The following is an 11,938-nucleotide window of genomic DNA, read 5'->3' on the forward strand; positions in this document are numbered from 1 at the left end:
TGAGTCTTTTTTTCAAGGCCAAATTTCAAAAATCAGTACAATAATTTTATTAACCCCCATTTCATTTGAAATTGTTAAATATTTTCAGAGTTACAATCACAGTAAACCAGGTAGATAGAGTAAAARTGGAGCAGTTCTTCATTAGAAAGTTCTTTGCAAAGAAAATGGCTCTCTGTAACAGAGCCTCAAGAATGTGTTTTTACCACTGGGCCTGRTAGGTTTACATCTGATCTATACTGGTGAGGACGACTATTTCAGTCACAGAGCACCAGACAAGCTGTCCAGCAGTGAGACTATTAATTATTAAAAAAAGGTCATTAAGTATTAAAAAAATGTTTACAMTTGCCCTTATGGCATATGCAGGAATTGATAGTTGCTGTAATATTTTTTTTTCTCCCTTAGGTATATTTCCAAAAAATTGCCAGCCATCTGCCTACAACTAACCATTTTTTTTCCAAACAGGATAGCAGCTCTTTGAAGAGAACATGAATTTTATACATGTGCAGTTTATATGTATGTGTCCCTCAGCTCTTCTACCAGAACAGTATAATAGAAGATGCGGATTTGCACTGTTCTCCATCATAAACCAGTTAAGCCTAGGGTTTGCTTCTGCTGAATTAATGTAATATCATTTTTAGTTGTGAGTGTAGCATGAAAACACAAAAGTAATGAGCTGACATTATCTAGTGATACTGATTCTTTTTTATATTATGGCTTTTTAAAGCTTTAAATATAAATAAAACTCCACTATTGAATCTCTTTTATATGCTTCCCCCCCTGCCCCCACTGGAGGATGTAGCATACTGAGTTATCCCCAGCTTCCTGAGAAGTGCTGTGTACCTTCAAGTTGTATGGATTTCAGTGAGGAATTCGCTTTGATTCCAGTAGGAATTRTCAGTGGTTAGCATCTCTGTGAAGCAGGAACATGTTTTTTAATCTTATGACGTGTAGAAAGTCATTAGTGTTCTGCAATGCTCAGGCTTCAATTGACAAAGCTAACTAAAGCCCAAAACTTCAACTGACACCTAACCAGAGCCTAATTAATATTGTTTCTTCCCTACCATTTTTASTACACATTTACTACACTACTATACTGTGTGTGTCAACATGCAGGATGAGAGAGGAAGTAGACAGAGATGAAGTAAAACTGGGAGCAAGGGATTGAATGGCTAGAAAAGCCCACAGTCTTTCAGATTTTCTTTGATTATGATGTCTGTGACCGCATCAAAAACAAACTTGACATTCTGCGTATCTGTGGCGCATGTCAGATGAGAATATATCGCCTTGTCCTTCCTCATGTTCAAGTCTAGGAACTGTTTCTTGATGTAATTTCCTGCATCTTCAAATGTATTTAGTCCTATTGAAGATAATAGTAAGAGACAGAGAAGAAACTTTTTAACTTGGATTTTCTCACAGTTACTAAGAAACAGGAGTTCTTTAGGACGTTAGCTTTAGGCCTTAGACGTGAAAGCCTTATATGTAAACTGTCTTCCCAAATTTAAATTTCAGTGCCTAAACAGAAGGCCTCATTCTGAACTGAAATGCTCACAATTGAGTAAAACAGTGCGAAATAGTTAAGATTCTTAGAGAGCAGAATGTGAGAGAAACAAGAAAAAATACATACAGAARTAGGGAGATAACAGGCAGGGTTGGTGCAAGGAGAAAAGTGATTAAGAAATAAAGAAGGAAAAATAAAAAAATTAGAGGCTTATATACCCAGTCAAAACTTTTTTGCACAGTTTTTCTGGTTTTCGGTAGTACTTCCTTAGCAACAGAAGCAACAAGTCTGAATACTGATGCGGATACAGTAATTCACTGTTGGTCCAGAGCAGGATGTGAATGAGATACTCGTTGCTGAGAGCCCTTGGTGACTCCTATTTCATTTTTGAAGCCTCAGCTAGTGTAAATTGACATAGCTGCACTGAGTGTAGCACATAATGATTGACCATCCCACTGAAACACTGCACAATTTTGAGTTGCTATGTTGACGTGTCCTAGAAAAGTGAGTGGGGGGCAGCTGTTTTTAGGAAGTGTACACAACCCATCTTCTAATAATATATATATTTTTAAAGTGTATGTTATTCTGGACACTCTTCATAACAAATACATTAGTTTAATACTAAAATACTGATAGCTTTTCTTTTTTCTCCAGGACTTTATGGCACACCTTTATATATTCTCTTGCATGAACTTGAAACTGCTGCTGTTTTCTATCTCCAGTAGATACTGTGACATATAAAAAGAGGCGGACTTCCTTTATAGAGTATACTACAATTAGATACAAAAAGACTTGGATTTAGGTATGGTTATGTGAGCAACTGGCTGCTGACTTAAACTGATAATGCTGTCTGCCTTCATCAAATCTAATTTTAGCTATMTAAATATTTTAGCCTTTCTCCTCCCTATATAAGCTAGTGGAAAGAAAAAAAGCATCTATAAAGAGAATTCATCCCACCATAAAGTGCATCAAGAGCAGATGCGATAAACTGGATTCTGGCAATGTCTGTCCCATTCCATTCTTTTGAGAGAAAGGCTAGTGCTTGGACAAGATGAAATATCAGTGATCTGAGTCAAATTCACCACCTTCACTGCGTGGCTGACACCCATCATTTGAACGTATTTTCTTCTGGAAATCCCAGACTTACCATTGTACTCAGGAAAGCAGATATTGAGATGAACTTTTGTTATTTTCTCTTGAAAGAGGTCTTTTTTGTTTAGAAACAGCACAAYTGAAGTGGCTGCAAAGCACTTGTGGTTGCAGATGCTGTTGAACAGATGAAGGCTTTCATGCATTCTGTTCTGTTGAGATGCAAAAGGTGAGCATGAGAGTCTGACAAATCTCCTCATATGTCATTTTTACTGTTATGTTCTTTTCTAGCAAGAACCAGTACAGCATAATAGCYTTTAAATTGTTATCAGAGGAGAGGAATAATTCTGATACGCCATCAGAGAGTACATTAGAAGTTAGTAGCGAAAAGGGTTGTTTATCCCTTCTGACTCACCACTTCTTTATCTTCCACCAGAACCATGTCATAGGCACTGAGTGCAGCACAGAATATGATGCAAGTAACTCCCTCAAAGCAGTGAATCCACTTCTTTCTCTCTGATCGCTGTCCACCCACATCAAACATCCTTTGCAGGAAAAATAACATATGGACAATGTAAAGCACTAACTAATAAGGATGCAGCCATGCAATCAATATGCAGAGTGCAACCAGAGATGAACGGCACTCAAGTATCCAACTTTCCTGAATACTGGTCTACTTCCATCCCAACAGGTCAAGGAGAACTATGTATTATTTACAACATTACAGGGGGCACAAAATGCAAAGTAAAGGCTTAAATAAGTGCATATAGGAGATACTGTCAGGCAGCACTCCCTGTTGAGGGAGTGGGGCTCTGTGCAAAAGCTTGGTGCAGACTGAGCTAGTGCAGACTAGACCCTGTGGGCAAGGGTGTTTCAGGACAAAGTTCATATATACTGACAAAAGTCCCACATCTCCTTAGTCATTGTCTGTTAGTATTGTTTGTAGAGAACTGACATGTTGATCAATATGACATGATTGGAAGCCAGTTACTAGTTAACCCACTAGTCATGTTTAATTGTCTGGCATAGATAAATATTTAGTTATCTGTTCAATGTCCTTATGTAATTGCTTAGATAGTTGTATAATCTGCAGGATGTGTTTGTGTATGTGAGTCTCTGCCTTATCAGTCTTGCTTAGTTGCATCAGCTGTTCAAACAATTCATGGAGAGCAGGAATCCATTCACCTGTAGAGAAGGAAATGCTGAGCYGTCCTCCTCTTTATTAATTTGTTTCAGTCTTTGCCAGAAGTTACCACCTCTGGGTAAAGTCATATGGATTTCTATCCATAGATAGATATCCATATCTATTTTTAMAAATCTGTATTTCTGAGGGTCTAAAACAAACTGAGCATACCTAGTTTAGACCTTCAGTGCAATGGGAAGTTTGAGGCCCAGCAGAGCTGGATCTGTTGTCAAAGCTACCATTGTTCTTCTTAACACTAGCCTTAAGAACTCCCACTTATCTTTATGGCTCTTTAGTGATAAGGCTTTATTTTTYGCTATTCTTCTGACACAAAATCAGCAAAACCTGAGTATTTTTTTAAGTGCTTTAGAAAGGAGAAAAAACATGTAAAAAGCCAAATTTATGTCCCAGTTGGTCTTACACATTATGCAGCCAATTTTACCCTTACTTTTTGTGTTTTCTTGTGTACATAATGATTTTCTAGATATGGTRTGTGTTGTTGAACTTAAACTCCAAAGCCTCCTAATCCCATGTTACCCTATCTTTTCCTTAAAAAAATACATTACTTCTTACACTTTGGATGTACATCCTACAGGATCTGAGAATTAAATACAGCTCGAATTTTCTAGCAGTTCAAATCCTGAGATTCAGTATGAGAATAAGTTACTAATAAACAGACCAAGAGTAATTTGCTACTGAAACACCATTTTTGCAGTGCCTTAATTCTCTGTTTTTATTCACTGCTAATAATGCAGCTCATGGAAACACAGGTTATTGTTTATGTTATTCTTCCTGCTTAGCAGATATAAAGACCTTCCCAATAGTACTGATGAAATATTTCTGCAGTTGAGGAGATAATTAGAGATTTTTTTTTTCTTGTACATTCATCGATTTGTCTGATCATCACCCATAGACATTCATAGGTGTCTATGAATATGAGTTATTAGGAAATCAGGATGCTGTTGTTGAGTAGGATCCTGATATCGTTAATGGCATTCTTCCAAGCATATCTGTACACTGAGTTCAGTAGGCCTACTGAAGAGTGAGGTCAGAATGAGTAAAGCATCTTGGCTGAGATTAGTGCCCCAAAGTCATCTGGTATTATGTGCCTCCCTTGATTTGTGGTATAGAACTCTTAAAACAGGTTTCTAGGGAAAAAAATCTTCAAAATTTAGTTTCACAAGCACACATAGTCACATGAATCTATTTTCATTTTCTGCAACCTTTTTTGCATTATCCTGTGAATAGTCATGAGAAGTCAGTTAAAATAGGACAAGATGAAGGCCAGAAGTGATGCTTACGGACATTTTTTATGTTAAGATAAGCTTGCTTAGCTCTTCTCATATAAGCCCAGAATTTAACTTACGTACATGTAAAACTGAAGTCACTCTGTGAAAAGTATGAAGTGTAGTTTTGATATTATATTTTTCTTTTAGCAAAACATCCAAAGTTTGGCTTAGAAGCTCTGTATTTTCCCAACACTGCTCTTGGAAAATCTACCCATGGATAAGGCACTAAYAGTATATGCATTTGTCTTAATGTTATATATAGTGAGACCTGAAGACTAAACTAAAATGTGCCTGATATCAGTAATTATTCCTAGCACATCAATGGAAGCTACAGCAAGAGAGGACTTATGAATATCATTTTTAAAATGTTGAATATGTTCTCAGCTCTGAAACTCATAGTCAAAGTTATTAGTGAAGTAAGTTGAAAAGTACAGCAAAGTTAAATCATTTTAAACAACAAAGCAACCACTAAGAAGTTAACAAATAACAAACGATGTTGTCCATGTAACAAAAATTAAACCTCTGGAGCAGTTTAGATTTTTGAATACAAAATGTTTTTCTGCCTGAATCAGTTTGAAAGACAGACAAGTGTTTACTTGAATGAGACTTTTTTTAAATCCATGTTTCATTTTGTGACCCTAAAACCTCGTTTAAGTACATCAAACCTCGTTTAAGTACATCAACCAAAACTTGTTTTGAATATGGAAGTGTTCCTCTCTTTATAGATTTCCCTATGGCACTTATCAAAGTGAATGCAGAGTCATCAAAATACTTCAGCTGTTTTGCATTCCCCTAGCAATGCAACGTAGCTGTAATTTGCTAGTTAAGATGGATTTATACTTGCTGTGCATCCCTGCAGCGGCTCAAAACCCTCAGACTGCTTGTAGTGATTTTGCCTAACATTACTTAAGTGCATAAAGACACCGATTAGTTTACTCATATGCGCCACTGTGATGCATAACAGAGAGGACAAATACAGTGCTTTTTAGTATTTGTGGTGACATTAGGAATCTTTCTGTTGTCTATAGACACTCAAATAGGTAACAGTTCTCAGCTGTTCTGCATTTCAGTTGCTCCTAGGTGCTAACTCTAAYATTAAGCTTGGTAGAATTTAGATCTTAGAGGATTTATAGTCTAATATTAATTTCCTCCTCCATTCCTATTCAGTGTTTTTTTGTGAAGGTACTCAGATTTCCAATGTATAAAGCTATCCAAAATATATTAACTGGAGAAAAAGAGYATAGCATCTGTGATGTTTTAATGTAGCATTTGTGTCCACAAGTATTGAATTTTCAGGAGTGATCACTATATTTATAGGGTGATAATTATTTATTTAATGGTTATGTACTTCAGAATCTCATTTTGAAACTAATCTCTGTTGTTTCAAAGCATCTATTTGGTATGATACCACATGTGGAAAAAAAAAACCCACTGAAAATAAATACAAAAGTTTAATCCTGATGCCTCATATGTCCATTTATCTCTAYAGACAGTTTTATGTCTAGACTACTTTCCTCAATATGCACTGCAGCCTTTAAATTAAAGATTAGGTGAAAAGCAGAAATAAAGCAAAGTTAGAAAACACAGAAACTGTCATAGTTCACTCAAATRTGGTTTAATGTGGAAATAAATGGTTTTAATTGGATCACCAAACAAGAAAAAATGGAGTATTTGAAAGTGTCAGTTATTTTCAACCAAATTTCTCAGAGACATTATTTTCAATATTTTTTTCTTTTTTRTATTTTGCTTTTTATCTTAAATGAGGATGAAGGCATGCATGCTAATACTGAAATTTCTCATGGGACAGAAATTGTGATTTTTTTTGACAATTGTAATGAATTACAGTGTTAAGAGCAGTTCCTTTCTTTCTCAAGAGACTGAAAGGTTGAGAGTACATGCAAATTAGTAGTCATCAAATGTTTTGCATGCTGTTAAGGACATTTAGGTAGGTACATTTCATAAATGTTGCAAATAATTATTCAAATGGAAGGATATAAATAATGCTTTTTAGACACTTACAAATGTAAAAACATCCCTTTAGATCGTGATATTGTGAGATCTCTTAATAACAGTCCATTATATGCTTAAAGGTGGAATACTGATATTAAAATATCTTGCTCTTTGGTTGTTATGAAATATTAAATTAGAGTGGATTCACTGACATCACGATGGGTTTAGCAATATTATAATAGGTCAACCATATTGAAAAGAAAATATTTTAAAATAGCTAAAACCAGAGAAAACACTGYTAAATATGGCTTTCATACCTGAAGTTCAAATCCTTGAAGGAAAACTGAGTCTCTATAATCCCAGTTGTCGTCACTCGGGAGTGCAAAATATCTTGCTCACTAGGCACRTAGTCAGGCATTGCTAACCTATCCAAGTCATTGAGATAGCTAAGGAGAGTAAGCAGAAATAGTAACTGGTGAATTTAAAAGGTGAATTGATCATTACATGGATATTGATCCATTTATATTGAGCCACTTCTATATATTTTATGTGAATTATACATTTAAATCAAATAGATTGTATATAGAAGTGGTAATTTAGTTCTGTATARTAAACATGCTTCAGACGATTTGAGTTCAGAGAAATTATCTTCCTTAGAGATGCTAAGAAAGTATCTTAGGCAGAAAGGGGAAAGGGTTTTTGTTCATTTGACTTGAAAATTGACACCACATGGGAAAAACTACAAACATCTCTTAGAAGCAGGTTTGCTAGAAATTATCTCAGCATATCAGACAATGCTACCAGTCTGTTGCAAAAAATTTATTTTTACTAAATGAAAAGAGAGAGCATGACAGTTTGGAGGAATTCACAAATAGGGGCTGTTTTACTTAGAACTATAATTTACAAGAGAAAAGTACATTATTTTTAACATTATTATTTAATATTTATTATATATTTAAAATATTTATTTTGCAATCATAACCAGAAGCTTCAATCAAGCTGAGGACCCTCTAGGTTAACATTTTTACACTCCCCAGGAAARCAGTTGGTTATCTTGTTTTATGTTCAATGAGACAGAAGCATACACAGATGAAAAGCCTTGCATAATCTCAGACTTGAAATTCTTGTGAAATGAGAAACTGAACCAGATCTTTGAATCCTGTTCTTGRCCACCATCAGCTCTTCTCCTGTCTCTTCTAGAGAAATGACTGAACAATGCCTATGAATCTTACCAGCTGAACTAGGAATTGGTGGAAAATGGTTATAATTTGGAAAAAGAAAAGATGATGTTGGAGTAACTTAGCACATATACACATATTAACAACTGACATTCAAATACTGGGGAAAAAAAGAAAAGAAAGAAGCCATATACAGTAGTTGAACCATTTTCAAGCCCTTTCAATGTCTCAGTTGGAACCTTTCCACTTGTAGTATGTCCCTTGTTTGCTTTTGACCAAAAAAAAACCAAACCAAACAAAACAAAACAAAACAAAACAAACAAAAAAAAACCACTAAGTCTTTGTAATGTTTTATAGGCTTTATACATTCTTTTCTTACACTCTACTCAGCAGGAAGTTTTGGTGTACAGTTTAGCTAGAGAACTATCAAAACAAATCTCACAGCTCATCATCCTTGTCTGCAAAATTTAATATATCTGCAAGTAAAAAAAAATAATAAAAAGAAAGTATCAGAATCTTTCTGCATTAGATTAGTAAGCAATATTTAGAAATGGGATTTTCATATTTTAAATTGAATAGTCTAAATCTACTCAGGAAGGAGTGCAGAAGCTGACCTCAGTAATTCAGTGTTCACCCATCATTTCACTCCAGTAAACAATCTATTTTTTTAAAACTGTAATGTAACTCTGGTTTTCTGAGCAGAGCCTGAAGCAGACTCATCTCAGCTTAACTCTGTGGGAGGCAGAAACCAAATAAATTTAGCAACTTATAAAACATGCAAGCACTAAAGTAAACACTTGTGCATAAAATTCATTATAAACATCTACTAGCTTCGATTCACAAGTATCTAAATTCAGTCAACATGCCTGATCGTAATTGCCTAAGAATTAGTCCAAGTTAATTATAGTTAATAGAGCAAGAAGGGCATCTTCAGATTCTTTCCACAGCTTTAGACAAGTACAATGGCATGCTCTGCAGGTCTTCTTGCCACTGACACAAGCGGGAACGCAAACTAGTAGACCAATTTAAACGTCTGGTCTTTCCTTTGCTAAAGTTAGGTGACATGAGGCACCCTGAAAGGCAGGGCTGAGAAATCAAGAAGCACCGTATACTATTCGTAGTTACAGGAGAGTGAAGGCCACGATTTGTAATGCTGATTTTACTGCTTCCTTCATTTGCCCGATTGATTCACKTTGAAACTAGATCAATTAATGAATATAAGGCAGAAATTCCAGCAAAATTTGACATACAGGAGAGTTACCGTTATTAAGAAGATCTCATTTTGGGGGGTAAAAACATACATAGAAAATACAGTCATCACAATTATTAGCAAGACTTAATAATGAAAAGACTCACAGAAGAATCTATTGACCTCAGAAGGTCAGAACTTACACGGTATACAATACTCTGTGCAGGAGCAAGTAGAGCTATGATGATTCRTAAGAGCTAAGAAGCAGGCTTTTGGTTTTAGAAAACAATTCAGATGTAATGTTAGGTGGTTGATTGACTCTAAATGATTTTGAATGGATCACTATAAGCCCAATAATAATGGCAAAAATGAAGTTAATCTTAATAGTTCAGAACCAAGGGCTAGATTTTCAAAGATCATTTAGATACCTGAAGATGAAGGTAGGTGATTAGTGGGATTTTAGGAAGTAAAGCATATTACTCTGTTGCTCTTAATGGAACTGGTGCAATAAATGGTTGTTGGCTCCTCTAGAGTATGTACTAGCTTCCTTAAATCTACCTCAAATTAAAAATCATGACACTGGTAGGGAATTATTTTAGACTACTCTATTTTTCTTTTTAGACAATAAAAATTAATCTCCTTGACATACTGCGCATACCAAAATTTTGGCTAATAAGCAGGTAATCATTTTAGATTTTTACATTAGTTTCTTTATTTTTTTTTCTATTTTTCCTTATAATTACTGATTTGCTATGGGTTTTTAGTCCTGACAATTGCAGTGTGGCCTTACAGACAATATATGAAAGGAAACAGAAGATTGCTCTGTACTTCTGTTAGTTATTCCCTTAGGAATACAATGCTGCCATAAAATACTGCCAAATAAAGCACAAATCAACTCAGACTATATTTTCTAGTTACTTCTGTTCAGGGTCTTGCAGAAAGGTCTTCATTCTTATTTTGAAGATGTAAAGAGATTAGGAATTTTATAATTTTTTCCATGGTATATCACCTTTAATAACTAAAATGAATGACTTATTACTAGAGTCAGTTTGCCTGGCTCTTGCCCAGATTCTYATCATGCCTTTCACTTCTAAATGCAAGTGGCACCTGACACCTTGTGCAATTTCCCTATACAGGTACCCTCTGCCGGTAGGAGGAGCTGTAGGAGCAGCAAAAATTCATATCGCAGCTGCTAGAAGAAAGAGATGAAGCTGACTTCACCTGGAACTACTCTTTTCCCCAGCAGAAGCAGAGCCTGACCTTTGCGCTCCAGAAAGTGAAGACCTAGATGACACCTTTCCTGTACCTCTTGTATGACCTTATAGAAGAAACTGCAGAGCAGAACCACCCAGAGGCTCTAACTTGTAAGAATGGCTAGAAAAGCAACCAAAATAGGAACTATATGATTACATTTAAATTGGAGGTGGTACCTCAATTGAATCCTAATTCTTTATGGAGTCAGAGCTGAGCAGCCCTAGTCCCCGACTTAACGTCTCTGTCACCTCCTAGTCATAGAAAGGAAAATGAGGTGATGTGTTAGGACAGCAGATACAGCACCACTGACCAAGACCCTCTGGGACACTGAGATGGTAACTGCCCAGGATACACTACAGCATGCAGCCAGATTAGCTTAGAGGAGATTTTTCATAGCTTTGACCAGACCTGTTAGAAGCTTGAAATCCACCAGTTAGACTTGAATTCAAACTACTACTCTAGGTAAAATTAAGCTGTTTCAATGCACTTTTTTGAATCATTTCATCAGAACTGGCTAGGGGTAGAAGACATTTTTTTGCAGTTTAAGCATACTCACAGAATGCAATTTTTTTTGTTTTGCTGTTAAATGTTGTTAATTAAATGTTTCTTATAAACCCATCAGCAATAGGCCTAGCTCCTTTTCAGGTTAATATTGAATGTTTTTCATATACAGTTCTATATTTGAGGAAGTGTTCTAGATATAACAGTTTCTATACGGTTCATCATGGTAATTCCGAGGTGCTCTACACCTGTAATTTTTGTCACTTACTAAGCTGCTGAGTCGTTGAGCTGATATTCTGTTGCCCTTGCAAAGCAGGTCTGGATCCCTTGGTCATTCCACAGTTGTTTAATGAGGTCAACCAATTTGGAAGACATGGCACCACCATCCTCTAGAGTTGTTGCCATGGCACAGAGTTGTCTTTCATCTTCCTAAAGATAAATTTCAATAGATATTATGGAAACATACTGTGCCTCTCCATCTCCTTGAAGATGAGCTTGTTTTACAATGAATTGCAAGGGGAGAGATATTTCTGATTTTCACATTTTTTTTCCATTTAGCTGTACTCACTATTGCGTGTAAACATAGATCATAATAGATTGTAGAATTGGTAAGGTTGGAAGGGACCTCTGGAGGTAATCTAGTCCAACCCTCAAACGAGTGGCCTGTACGGGGATTGGACCCATGACCTGGGCATTATTAGCACCACGCTCTAAACCTAAAACTCACTTCCCTTTAGTTAGTACCCAGGCTAGACTTGTATCTTTTTTTTTTTTTTTTTTTTTTTTTTTTTTTTTTTTTTTTTTTTT

At 35.7% G+C, this 11,938-nt stretch overlaps 1 protein-coding gene across 1 annotated transcript in view; it reads right to left on the reverse strand.

Annotated features, from left to right (window-relative positions):
* Nucleotides 1–1,169: 1,169 nt before the first annotated feature.
* The window catches only part of GNAT3 (G protein subunit alpha transducin 3), a 30,369-nt gene continuing 19,600 nt past the window's right edge, over nt 1,170–11,938 (reverse strand). The window contains exons 4-8 of the mRNA XM_085325978.1: nt 11,400–11,560; nt 7,327–7,455; nt 3,003–3,132; nt 2,646–2,799; nt 1,170–1,357 (exon numbers count right to left, since the gene is read on the reverse strand). Of these exons, the coding sequence (XP_085182104.1) occupies nt 1,170–1,357; nt 2,646–2,799; nt 3,003–3,132; nt 7,327–7,455; nt 11,400–11,560 (762 nt within the window). The remainder of the gene's footprint in view (nt 1,358–2,645; nt 2,800–3,002; nt 3,133–7,326; nt 7,456–11,399; nt 11,561–11,938) is intronic.

Source organism: Rhea americana, unplaced genomic scaffold, assembly GCF_003343005.1.
Source record: "Rhea americana isolate MKP2758 unplaced genomic scaffold, rheAme1 scaffold_1, whole genome shotgun sequence".
NCBI classification, from domain to species: domain Eukaryota; kingdom Metazoa; phylum Chordata; class Aves; order Rheiformes; family Rheidae; genus Rhea; species Rhea americana.